This window comes from Plecotus auritus (genome assembly GCF_963455305.1).
Source record: "Plecotus auritus genome assembly, chromosome: 2".
Lineage (NCBI taxonomy): Eukaryota > Metazoa > Chordata > Mammalia > Chiroptera > Vespertilionidae > Plecotus > Plecotus auritus.
Window position 1 is genome coordinate 173,816,542 of NC_137771.1, and position 13,070 is coordinate 173,829,611.

Sequence of the window (13,070 nt, forward strand, 5' to 3'; positions counted from 1 at the left end):
GAATGAATAATTTTTACAGTTTTATTTAATGAGTAATGAGTTCCGACCAAATCTTAAAATTGAAGACCTGGAAAATGAAATCGAAAAGGTGAAAATTGCTTTTGAAATAAAAAAGCTTACATTGGACAGGATGCAGCTTTCAATGGCACTTAGAAAAAACCTGGAGGAAAGTAACATTCAGACTAGTGAGTTCATGGACATGAAACACATATTAAAGCTAAATAAAATAATGAAATTACAGCAGGAATCTTGGGATTTGGAGGAAAAACTGCTTGAGGTTAAAAAGAAGAGATTTGAACCTCATTTTGGGGAGTAAAGTCAATTGGGCAGAGGATTCTGCCTTTAAGGAAACTGTTCTGCAGCTTGAGAAGAATCTTACCATGATCTAATAAGAATTCTGTTTTGGCATTTCTTGTTTCTGTTTTTGATATGTCATTTAAATAGTAAATTTCAGGTGAAAAAAAAAAAAGAGTAATGAGTTCCTTGCAGAAAACACAGGATTTCTACCATTTAAATAATATTATCTGTATACATATAACCTTGTAAACAAAAATCTCTTCTTTGTAGATCCAAATTCATGAATAGGCCTAAACTTCAGTACCGATTTTTCATTTATTATGGGTAAAGTCCCCATTTTACAAACAAAACTCTTTTTTATGGGAAAAGGTTCAGGGTTTGAGAATGTCTTTGGTGTATATTTCCTGATACCGGAAGGGCAGAATTCTCCTGCTGTCCATCAAATGACATGCACTTCCAGCTGCAGGGCATTGTGCAGGGGCACTCCTCTACTCTAGAAATAAATACTTATGAAACAGTTAAATATATGTAAAGACATAATGCAGGATAATCCGCTAGTAACTATATATGCCCTCCAATCTTATCAAACTATAATTTGCTTACTGTGCCTCAATGAAAAAAAATTATTTTTTAATCCTCACCCAAGGATATGTTTAGAGAGAGGAGAGGAGAGAAACATCGATTTGAGAGAGACTCTAACATCAATCGGTTGCCTCCTGTATGTGCCCCATTTGGGGAACAAACCAGCAACCTAAGTATGTGCCCTGACCAGGAATCAAACCTGCAGCCTTTTTTGTGTATAGGTCAATGCACCTACAGAGTAGATGCTCTACATGTCCTGTTTTTGAAAAGTAACATGGTCAATCCAAACATGACCTGACGTGTACATTTAGTGTTCTTTACAGATTTTTCTACATTCTCTGTATAAACATGGAGTTTCTGCTAGCCCAATAAATTTTTGTTTTTGGTATCAGAACTCGTCAGCTGACTCTGTGTCCCAGCCACAGGACTGCAGTTGTTCATCCTGTGGGAATTCAACTTCTATGTCATAAACAAAATTTGGATCATCCTTCTTCTTCTGATTTTTCTCAAAAAGTTCATCCATGATGCTCTTCCTTTTGGCAAGTTCCTTGTCATCTAGCTTGTTCAGGTCTTCCTCAGGATCAATGGTTGTTTCCCGTTGAATCTGTTCCATTGTTTCTGCCAAACTCTGCCCCCACAAGTAACCTCGTAAAAAACTGAATAATTTCTCCAGCTGTCTCAGGGACACTTGTTCCAGGTAACTCTTGTGTCGTGGATTATTCTTTAATTGTTCAGCAGCTCTGTTGCAATCTAGGAGGGAAGAAACAAAACTATACACCACACAAAACCTAGACACCACAAACTATTGGTGCACCACAAACTACTGAGAGCATTATCTGCCATTATAGCCAAATAGCTAAGTGGTTTGTTTGGAAAAAATTATTCTGCAGAACTATTTCTTTATATGGAGCTCTGAATGTGGTAGAAGAAGGGATTTTTTTTTTTTTAATTTTCTTAACTTAAAATCATTTTGAGGAGATGTTAAACACTTTCAACTGGAGAAAATGTCGGAGAAGAAAAAGTAGTAATTCAGCTTTAGATATTAGTACTGGTACTAAGAAAATGTGGAGACTACAAGTAAAAAACACATTTGGAGGGAGAGAAGGAAATTAATATTATTGAATAATGCTATCTCAGTTAACCTACACAGCTATTCTGAAAGGGTGGGGATTATCAATTTCCTTTTACAGATTAGAAAACTGAAGCTCATTGAGAGTAAGTAATTTAGCCAGGGTCACATATCTACCCTGAGAGGCATGATTTGAACCTAGGTCTGTTTAACTCTGAATGCCCTGTCACACCATTACTTAAAACTCAAATCGTTCTTATTCAGTGATTTAGAGAGTATTTAAGATGGGAGGTGAGATAAAACATGAGGTACCTGTGCTTGGCCAGAGTGGCTCAGTGGTTGACCTTTGACCCAGGAACCAAGAGGTCGCTGGCTTGATTCCGTCAGGTCATATGCCTGGGTTGTGGGCTTGGTCCCTAGTGTGGGGTGTGCAGGAGGCAAATGATCAATGATTCTCTCTCATCATTGATGTTTCTATCTCTCTCTCCTTCTTCCTTCCTCTCTGAAATCAATAAAAGTATATTTTAAATAAATAGATATATAAAACATGAGTTACCTGAAAACTTTGAAAAGTTTCGGACAGGCATGATGCGCTGGCGACTTTTCCCTTCCATTTCATTCTCATAGATTAGGATAATAGCTGGAGGCTGAAACCTAATTCCACATTTCTTGGCAGTGCATGTCATTCTCATATACACTTCAGGGTAAATGAGAGGAAATCTGAAAATGTGTTAGTCACATAATGACTTCCTGCAAAAGAGGGGAAAAAATGAAGTGTTGGATAAATCACACTCCTCCCTATCTCTCCTCCCCAGCAGATTTGGCTCTAGTCCAGATCTAGATCAGTTCTAGAGAGATACACGCTCAGCCTATCCATCTCAATATTTTGAGCATTACCCTGAAAGTTTAGTTTGGCCCTGGGTTAGCCTTAGACTGTTGGATCCCTGATTCATTAAGGGGTATAGGTATGTTCACACATGAGCTTGGAAATGCAGTTCAGTTTGGCTCTCTTAGTGTACTGTACTTTTAATCAAAGATTATATATGAACCCATGAGTCAGCCCAAAAACTGACTTACAGGATCTTTTTTATTTAACAACTAAACAAGTACATACAAGCACACTCTATGTCAAGGTACTAAGAATTTTTTAAAATCTTAATCATTATGTTTTGAGAGGTTCACCAGACCAGATCTCTGTTTCCCTTGTATTTTCCCAGTCATTTTACACATTGACACATTGAGTTTTTTGTAATTAATCATTTATCTTCCCTTCTCTTCCATATACTCCATGAGGACAGGGAACATATCCACTGATTACCACAATATCCCAGCACAATACCTGGAATGTAGTAGGCATTCTGTACATACTTTTTTAATTCGATGTATTAAAATAAGCCCCTGTACATCCTGGAAGATTTTACAGTCCAGAAGTCTGACCAAAAAGGCAAACCCACCTAGCCAGTGTGGCTCAGTGGTTGAATGTCGACCCATGAACCAGGAGGTCATGGTTCAATTCCAGGTCAGAGTATATGCCTGGATTTCAGCCTCAATCCCCAGTAGAGGGCATGCAGGTGGCAGCTGATGGATGATCCTCTCTCATCATTGTTGATTCTCTCTCTCTCATCCTCTGACATCAATAAAAACATATTTTTTAAAAATATATTTTATTGATTTTTTTACAGAGAGGAAGGGAGATAGAGAGTTAGAAACATCAATGAGAGAGAAACATCGATCAGGTGCCTCCTGCATACCTCCTACTGGGGATGTGCCTGCAACCAAGGTACATGCCCTTGACCGGAATCGAACCCGGGACCCTTCAGTCCGCAGGCTGACGCTCTATCCACTGAGCCAAACCGGTTTCGGCAATAAAAACGTATTTTTTAAAAAGGCAGAGCCACCCTAGCCGGTTTGGCTCAGTGGATAGAGTGTAGGCCTGCTGACCAAAGGGTCCAGGGTTCAATTCTGGTTAAGGGCACATACCTCGGTTGCAGGCTCCTCCCTGGACCGGACCCTGGTCTGGGTGCGTACAGGAGGCAACCAATTGATGTGTTTCTCTCATATCGATATTTCTCTGTCTTTCCCTCTCTCTTCCACTCTCTCTAAAAACCAATGGAAAAATATCCTCGGGTGAGGATTTAAAAAAAAAAAAAAAAAAAAAAAAGGCAGAGCCAATGCAGAATCAGCCTATACATATACAAGGCAATAAAGTTTACATGACTTTTAAACTTATTTGTCTCATTACATGATTTTCTTTTCAGTTACAAGGAACACAGCTATTTTTTAGGTTAATACTTTCTATTCCCTCTTCCTTCCCCTGCCCCCAATGCCAAAGTACACTTAATTATAGGGACTGCTTTAGATGTGACTTTAAGACTTTTCCAGTCTTTATTCCCAGGAAATTTTGAAAATATCAAGGAATCTAGAAGTAAATCAGCATAGAGTAATGGTATCTTTTTCTTTTTTGAAGGTATTTTTTTGAAGGTATTTTTATTGATTTCAGAGAGGAACAAAGAGGGAGAGATAGAAACATCAATGATGAGAGAAAATCATTGATTGGCTGCTTCCTGCATGCCCCCCCACTGGGGATGGAGTCCACAACCCGGGCATGTGCCCTGACTGGGAATCAATGATGATCTGGTTCATAGGTCAATGCTCAACCACTGAACCACTCGGCTGGGCAAGTAATGATATCTTCATAAACTCAGCTCTGCCAGCAAATCACTACAGGCACATAGTTATTTAATACATGTTCACTGTAGAAAACTGTAGTTATTTAATACATGTTCACTGTAGAAAACTGGAGGTGAAGGTGGGACAGGGGGAGGAAGAAACATAAAAAATAATCACCCTTAATTCCTTCCAGTCTTTTTTTCTAGGCATACAGTTTTATTTTTTTAAACTACAGTATCTGGGTGGGTCTACCTTTTTGATCAGGCTTCTAGACTGTAAAAACTTTCAGGAGGTACAGGATGTAGCCTTTTAAATTTAACAACCTATGTGATTTTGTCATTAAATGTTCCATCAAAATGCTAACTTTTATATTACTGACAAATGTTTGTCCTAAGGATATATCCAAATCTCTCTTATCCACCCCTTACTGTCAGATGTAAAAACTGTTACTCTTAGAAAATTAATAATATATAAAGCTTTTTCAAATTTCTGTGGTCTGCCCCTGACTTAATGCAATGATCCCACCCCATTCTCTCTTTCTTCTTCTCCTTCTCCTTCTTCTTTTAACAATTACTATTCCCAGTTCACCTCACTAAAATTTGGTGTATTAGTAAACTTTCTAGGAGATCCTACTGAGCACAATATAAATTCCACACAGTCAAGTAAATAGCTGTACTCATGAAGGACGCATGCAATTGATACTCAATAATACAGTTTAGCCCAGCCGTGGGCAAACTACGGCCCGCGGGCCGGATCCGGCCCGTTCGGCTGTTCTATCCGGCCTGTGGAGCCGAAAGAGCGGAGGGTTCTCTTGCTCTCCCCTCCGCTCCTTCACCAGCAGCAGTGTTAACATGCCAACGTCGGGAAACACGGCCGCAGCTCCTTCTTCTGAGTGGGCGGATTTATATCTGCCCATTCAGTAGAAGGAACAACCTCTCAATCTTCCAGAGGCTCCTTGTAATGCCCGCAGACGCGTCTCCCGACATCACCCTGGGAATGCGTAGACACGTTATCGTGGTGATATAGGGAGACACGCCCCTGGAGAGCACAGTATCAGAGCATTAGCTAAAAAGGAGACCAACAGCTCTGTTCCCACTGAAGTTGATGTTTTAAAGACCAAAAACATTTCAACCCAGTCTACATTGCCATCTACATCTACGTCCGGGCATAATTTGGAAGTTGCACTAAAGAAAATGTTTAATTTACTGTTCACACATTTTGTTCTTTTCTATTTGTTTTAGTTTTAAATTATTTTATTATAATATTTAAGTTTAATTGGAAAGGCTTTTGTACCTTTCCTTTGTTAGGCAATTTTATTTTGCCTTTGCCATCTTCAATATAAGGTATGTTATTGTGCTATGATTCCTCCATTTTTTGAAGTTTCAAATTATAATAATTAGTGTTTACATTCTTCTTGTTAAAATGTTTGAAATGAATAAAACTATTGAAATTAAAAAAAAAAAGACGGTACCCTTTTATGTAATGATGTTTACTTTGAATTTATATTAGTTCACACAAACACTCCATCCATGCTTTTGTTCCGGCCCTTCGGTCCAGTTTAAGAACCCATTGTGGCCCTCGAGTCAAAAAGTTTGCCCACCCCTGGTTTAGCCCTAGCTGGTTTGGCTCAGTGGATAGAGCATCGGCCTGCGGACTAAAAGATCCCATGTTCGATTCTGGTCAAGGACACATCCCCAGGCTGTGGGCTTGATCCCCAGTAAGGGACATGCAGGAGGCAGCTGATCTCATCGTTGGTTTCTATCTCTCTCCCTCTCCCTTCCTCTCTGAAATAAAAAAAAAAAATACATATTTAAAATAATAATAATACAGTTTAGTAATAAAAAACACTATTTTTAAAATTTAACTTTTATTTTTACTAAAGTAATTTGTATTCTGTTTAAAATGTGAAATAATTATACGAGGCTTATAACTACTTTCCCTTTCCCGCTCCAATTCTTTCAAGGGTTTCTTCCAAAATTTATCTCCATAGTTCTTAATAGTGTACGGATAGTGCTATTTTCCGTTTTATTATCTTCTGACATCTTTCCCCTTTGAGACAGCCATCCCAAAGCCCCTATTCTGCTCCAATCTGCAATGGATGCTCTCTGGGTCTACTTACGTGTTCAACTCAACTCGTGAGGTCAGACGGAAGCATTTCCCACCTCTGCTTCTACAGTAATACTTCCCCCAGGGATCAGTGACTGCCCTAATCTAGCCAAGCAACCCCCAACCTAAAAGTGTACGGATTTTGCCAACAGGTAGACGATCCTCTCCATACTCACGTCCCCAATAGTGACAGACCGACTTTTTTACCTTTAGAGAAGTACAGAAAGTGCATCTTCTGCCGGCCATCAGCTAAAACCTCCGTGAGGGGGTTCTTTCCACCCAACTGCAGTGCAGAGAAGCACTTGACTGGACTTTGAGGCCGGGCGGAGCCTGGCGCGGCAGAAGGGCCACAGCCACAGTCCCGCAGACGTGCCTATGGGGTGAACTCTCCGCAAGGAAGCCCGAATCCACAAATACCTGGAACTGCAGGTGGAGGCCGACAACTGGGCGAGCCGGCTCGGAAGCCAGCGTGCAGAGGTCAGGGTCGGGCTACGGGCGCCCCAGGCCGTTCCCACAGAAACAGCCCCGAAGCACTCACAGCGCCTGCGCCTCTTCTCGCCCCGCCCCCGACCGGGCAGTAAGGGGCGGGGCAGCGAGGGAGAGGACCCGGAGCCGGGACGGCCGCCTCTGGAGACACCGGAACTTTCGGGGGCCAGGGCTGTGGGAAGTGGGGGGACGGCGGGACCGAACGTGTGCGCGCACCGAGCCTTCCGTCTCAGTCACTAACACCTTGGCAGCGCGCTCTCGGGGCGGCGTGAAGCGTATGCAGGCTCCTCCATCCGCGTTTCATCCAGGCGCGCTCCTCGCCGGCGCACGTTCTCCGGCGTCCTGGCTGCCCCGGCCGTGGTCGCGCTGGTCCGAGTGGTGGCCTGGCTGCTGCTCTGGGAGGCAGCTGAGCTCACCTGCAAGTCCTCCTCGGCCCTCGCCGCCGCCCACACCGATGCGGGTAAAGAGGGGGGGCGTGGCTGCGGGAGTGGGGGCGGGATTTGAGGTTGAGGGGTGGGCAGCTGCTCGAACTCCGGGGTCCTCTCCCCTGAGCGGTTTCCGAAGGTACGTCTGTGTATCCCGGCGCCTAGGACTGTGGGGTGAGCTGGAGGAGGTTAAAAACAAAGGCCACGTGCCTCCTCTTCTCTCTGTCTCCGCCTGCCACCCGCATAGCTCTCTGGACTCTGGGGAGTTGTTCTGGCCACACATTACTAAAATATTGTGAAGTAAGTATGGCGATGAAGCGTCTTGGGATGCATGAAGCTTCTTACACCAACTAGGAGCCGGCAAGGCCCCCTTGCCCTGTGAAGTGTGAGAACCCCAATCCCGAATACAGAGACTCCGGGGGTGTGGGAAGAGGAGGACGACTAGGTTTTTTTGTCTTACAAATACTTTTGATAGTAGACTGGATTGCGCTGGGGTTTCTTGATGGCTCCGGTGTAGGCAAGCGCGTTGATTCATTTATTTGGGCCCCAGTCCGTGGGCTGGAGTGCTATGCTGTGTGTTGTGGATCCAGCCCTGAGCTAAAAACACACTGCCCCGACCCTCGTGGAGCTTTCAGTGGGTTGGGGGAGACATTCCACTAGTGATAATTAGATAAAGCGATAACGTTTGATAAGGAAAGAAAGGTAGGGCAAACCACGTGAGTTTCTCCATCTGGAAAATGATATACTAATATCTGTCAGTCAATGCAGTTCTGCTTTTGTGTGTTTACATATTAGGTTCCAAATTTATATGAAGAAAAGATGAGGCCAAAAAGTTTTTTGAAACAACTCGTCTTGGTGATTTTAAAGACTCTTCCTGCACTGGCATTTTATAATTAAAAAATGGGTCAATTTCCAGAGCCAATACAGACTGTAATAACCAAAGAAAGTAATACTTAAGAGAAAAAATATTGAAGGTGAATTCAGATGCAACAAATTCGTTTTGAAAATGGTACTTTTGCCTTAAATATCATAATTGTCTGGTATTTGCTATACTGTTTGTAAATTAGCCTTTCTACCATCCCAGGATGAATGTGATTTACTATTTGCTAGTGTATATCTCAACAGAATTTAAATCTATTAATCTGGTCATTTTTCTAATTTAATATATTGGTATTTAAAAACTTATTCCCTACTTCACCCCTATTAAAATTAAACATGATGAAGAAACATCTAGATTTGTACAAGAGGTACCCTAAGTTATTTGGGAAAAGATTATATAAGCTTTTCCAAAGAAAATAAGCCTTTCTTTAAATAGCTAGGAGAGTGAAAATATATGAGGCTTTAAAAGTCAGGCAAATCTTGCCCTGGCAGGATAGGTCAGTTGTTTAGAGTATCATCTGAATATGCCAAGGTTGTGGATTGGATCCCTGTCAGGGCACATAAAAGAATCAACCAGTGAATGCATAAATAAGTGGAACAACAAATCGATGTCTCTCTCAGTCACATCAATAAAAAAAAAAAGTTGAAGATATATATATGTAAAATAAATGTCAGGCAAATCTTGCTTCTAATCAGTCACTTATTTGTAAGACTCCCAGAGCCAGTTAATAATTCTTATAAGTCAGAGCTTCCTTCTTTGTACAAATGGCAATAATTTTTTTTTATTAATTCTCACCTGAGGATATTTTTCCATTGATTTTTTAGAGAGAGTAGAAGGGAGGGGGAGAGACAGAGACAGAGAGAAATATCAATGTGAGAGAGACACATTGGTTGTCTCCACACATGCCCCAACCAGGGCCAGGGATCAAGCCTGATGGGGAATTGAACCCCAAACCTTTTGGTTTGTGGGACAATGCTTCCAACTGACTGGGCCACCCAGCCAGGAAAATGGCAATAATTTTGACTGCCTATTTTGCTAGGTTGTGAAACTCATGTGAAAGCCCCAAGTAAAGGATCTATCATATAGGTATTATTTAATGTTATTTTTTCATACTTTTCCCTTCTGTTGTATATTTCAGATGTTTTAATCTCTATGACATGCTTTTTCAAGTATCTTTTCAGGAATATATATAATGGACCTAGCAACATAGAATCCAATATGGTTTTCATGTGTTTATTTTAATGATCTTCCTACACACTGCCTGCTTTTGAAAAAGAAATAAAATTATATAGCAAGGCACTTGGCAGAGTTGGTGATCTGATCATTAGTTATGATGCTCACATTAAGTAATAGTTTTAATGTCTGAATGTCAATGTTCTTAATTCCCATGCTGTAGAGTCTGTATAGTGAGATTTCTGGTTATTCTAAATTTATTAAAGAACCTTTTGAAAAGAGGTTTGGCTCAGTGGTCAGAGCATCAGGCCTATGGACCAAAGGGTCAATTCCCAATCAAGGACACATACTACATCAAGGGCACAGTTGGGGCATGTGCAGGAAGCAACCAATTGATGTGTCTCTCTCATAGATGTTTATCTGTCTCTCTTTCTCTTTCCTTCTCCTGCCTTCCCTCCTACTCTCTCTAAAAGTCAATGGAGCCGAAACCGGTTTGGCTCAGTGGATAAAGCGTCGGCCTGTGGACTGAAGGGTCCCAGGTTCCATTCCGGTCAAGGGCATGTACCCTGGTTGCGGGCACATCCCCAGTAGGGGGTGTGCAGGAGGCAGCTGATTGATGTTTCTCTCTCATCGATGTTTCTAACTCTCTATCCCTCTCCCTTCCTCTCTGTAAAAAATCAATAAAATATATTTAAAAAAAAAAAAAAGTCAATGGAGGCCAGGCCGGTATGCTCAGTGGTTGAGCATTGACCTATGAACTAGGAGGTCACGGTTTGATTCCTGGTTGGGGCACATGCCCACGTTGCAGACTCGATCCCCAGTGTGGGGATCAATGATTCTCTCTCATTGTTGATGTTTCTCTCCCTCTCTGAAATAAATAAAGATATATTTTAAAATATTTTAAAAAAGTCAATGGAAAAAATATTCTTGGGTGAAGATTAAAAAAAAAAAAAAAGACTCATTTTTATTTTTGTTTTTTTAAACACTTCCAACATGTCCACAAGGCAAATACTGTCTTCTCAGTTTTATAGGTAGTTGGAATTAAAACAGATTTTCTGCTCTTACTGGTGTGGCTCAGTTGGTTGTAGTGTTGTCCCTTATACCAAAAGATCACCTGGCTAAAGTAATATTAATAACGAACACATATTGCACTATATGATAGGACCTATTCTAACTACTTCATATATTAAGTCTCATGACAACTAGCAGAGCAATAAACTATCTTATGGAAAGTCATATAGCTATTAAGTGACAGACAGGGTTTTGAAGGTAGGCAATCTAATTCCAAAGTCAGTGTTCTTAATTCCCATGTTATACTAGAAGTAGATTTATATGTAGCTCAGCTTGCTTAAGTTTTAGAGTTTTTGTTTCATTTTTAGGTTGGTTAGATTCTCCAGGCAAGTAAAGCCTATTAAAACAATTATTTTCTAATTATGTAAGTATTCTTTCATTGAGTTCTTGTTTTATTAAAAATCAAATCTTTTGGTTCTTACAGGCATACAGGCCAGTTGTTCTGAAATTATTTTGCGGCAAGAAGTTTTGAAAGATGGTTTCCACAGGTAAGTTGCCTGTTGACTTTTACTTGTATCTAAGTACTGTTTCATATATTTTAGAGCAAAAAAATCAATAGTTGAAAAATGGATAAAACTGAAAAAAAAAATCACTTTATTTCTTCCAGTCGTAAGTGGCAGATTTATTATAATGTGGTTACAGTTTGAAATAATGATTAACCCATTGTATGCCATAAGCGTCTGTAGACGCAAGTGGCTGACCTTCCCCACATGCCACACACATCTATTAAAAAAAAATGTTTTCCCTAAGTGGCAAACCTGACCAACTTTAGAATCTTTTTTTTCGTGAGAATTTTCAGCTGAAAATATTCAAGAATACCCGAATTGTGATTAGTATATTTGTTTTTATAATATTCATTGCAAATTGATCTTTTTAAGTAAATTCAAAATATTGTGGCGTGTGGGCATGGTTTCCATTTTGGATGCATGTTCAATCTCCAAGCTGAATCAATGATTCTCTCTCATCATTGATGTTTCTATCTCTCTCTCTCTCCCTTCTTCTCTGAAAACAATGAAAATATATTTAATTAAAAATTAACTGGAGACGAGGGGAAAACAAATGTTTATAAATTAACATATTTCAAAGTTGTATATATGTAATATCCTATTTAATATTCACAGTGGTTGTAAGATGATACCTTTCTTGTTTTTCAGATGAGGTAACTAGGGTTCAGAGAATTTAAATAATTTGGCAGTGGGTAGGGTGGTGGAGCTCTGGCTCCAATTTAGGACTATCATATTCCAAGGCCATGCTCTCAAGCAGCCGTGGGCAAACTACGGCCCGTGGGCCGGATCCGGCCCGTTCGGCTGTTCTATCCGGCCCGCGGAGCCGAAAGAGCGGAGGGTTCTCTTGCTCTCCCCTTCGCTCCTTCACCAGCAGCAGTGTTAACATGCCAACTTCGGGAAACACGGCTGCAGCTCCTTCTTTTGAGTGGGCGGATTTATATCGCCCCATTCAGTAGAAGGAACAACCTCTCAATCTTCCAGAGGCTCCTTGTAATGCCCGCGGACGCGTCTCCCGATATCACCCTGGGAATGCGTAGACACGTTATCGTGGTGATGTAGCGAGACACGCCCCTGGAGAGCACAGTATCAGAGCATTAGCTAAAAAGAAGACCAACAACACTGTTCCCACTGAAGTTGATGTTTTAAAGACCAAAAACCTTTCAACCCAGTCTACATTGCCATCTACATCTACGTCCCGGGCATAATTTGGAAGTTGCACTAAAGAAAATGTTTAATTTACTGTTTACACATTTTGTTCTTTTCTATTTGTTTTAGTTTTAAATTATTTTATTATATTTAAGTTTAATTGGAAAGGCTTTTGTACCTTTCCTTTGTTAGGCAATTTTATTTTGCCTTTGCCATCTTCAATATAAGGTATGTTATTGTGCTATGATTCCTCCATTTTTTAAAGTTTCAAATTATAATAATTAGTGTTTACATTCTTTTTGTTAAAATGTTTGAAATGAATAAAACTATTGAAATAAAAAAAAAAAAAGACCGTACCCTTTTATGTAATGATGTTTACTTTGAATTTATATTAGTTCACACAAACACTCCATCCATGCTTTTGTTCCGGCCTTCCAGTCCAGTTTAAGAACCCATTGTGGCCCTCGAGTCAAAAAGTTTGCCCACCCCTGCTCTCAAGTATTAAGATACTAGAGGCCCATTGCAGGAAGATTCCTGCAAGAATAGGGCTTCCTACGTCCTTTTCCGCCGCCCCGCCAGCTTCCCTCCCTTCTCCGAAGCCCTGCCTGCTTCCCGCCCCACCTGCTTCCCTCCCTTCTCTGAAGCCCCGCCTGCTCCCT

General features: G+C 40.8%; 3 protein-coding genes across 4 annotated transcripts in view; 2 read left to right on the top strand and 1 right to left on the bottom strand.

Moving 5' to 3' along the window:
* CEP19 (centrosomal protein 19) lies at positions 1-7,461 on the bottom strand. Of its 2 annotated transcripts, none has more exons than XM_080655740.1 (3): positions 6,932-7,461; positions 2,505-2,698; positions 1-1,629 (listed from the first exon to the last, which is right to left on the bottom strand). In XM_080655740.1, the coding sequence occupies exons 2-3, from the start codon at positions 2,638-2,640 to the stop codon at positions 1,268-1,270; spliced, it is 498 nt and encodes a 165-aa protein (XP_080511866.1). In that variant the 5' UTR covers positions 2,641-2,698; positions 6,932-7,461; the 3' UTR covers positions 1-1,267. The 2 variants fall into 2 exon arrangements, with proteins under 2 accessions (XP_080511866.1, XP_080511867.1); XM_080655741.1 differs by having other exon boundaries at positions 7,142-7,420.
* The window catches only part of PIGX (phosphatidylinositol glycan anchor biosynthesis class X), a gene marked incomplete at its 5' end in the record, with an annotated part of 24,909 nt that continues 19,295 nt past the window's right edge, over positions 7,457-13,070 (top strand). Inside the window, 2 exons of the mRNA XM_080654693.1 lie at positions 7,457-7,670; positions 11,184-11,247. Coding sequence (XP_080510819.1) covers positions 7,457-7,670; positions 11,184-11,247 — 278 coding nt within the window. The remainder of the gene's footprint in view (positions 7,671-11,183; positions 11,248-13,070) is intronic.
* The window catches only part of PAK2 (p21 (RAC1) activated kinase 2), a 138,064-nt gene continuing 132,592 nt past the window's right edge, over positions 7,599-13,070 (top strand). Inside the window, exons 1-2 of the mRNA XM_080655738.1 lie at positions 7,599-7,670; positions 11,184-11,247. The gene's annotated coding sequence lies outside the window, so the exon portion shown is untranslated. The remainder of the gene's footprint in view (positions 7,671-11,183; positions 11,248-13,070) is intronic.

Excerpts from the sequence above, each read along its gene's own strand:
- CEP19 (XM_080655740.1), bottom strand. The coding sequence starts at position 2,640 with ATGAGAATGACATGCACTGCCAAGAAATGTGGAATTAGGTTTCAGCCT. Across the intron at positions 1,630-2,504 it reads AAACTTTTCAAAGTTTTCAG|ATTGCAACAGAGCTGCTGAA; the intron begins GTAACTCATGTT and ends CTTCCCTCCTAG.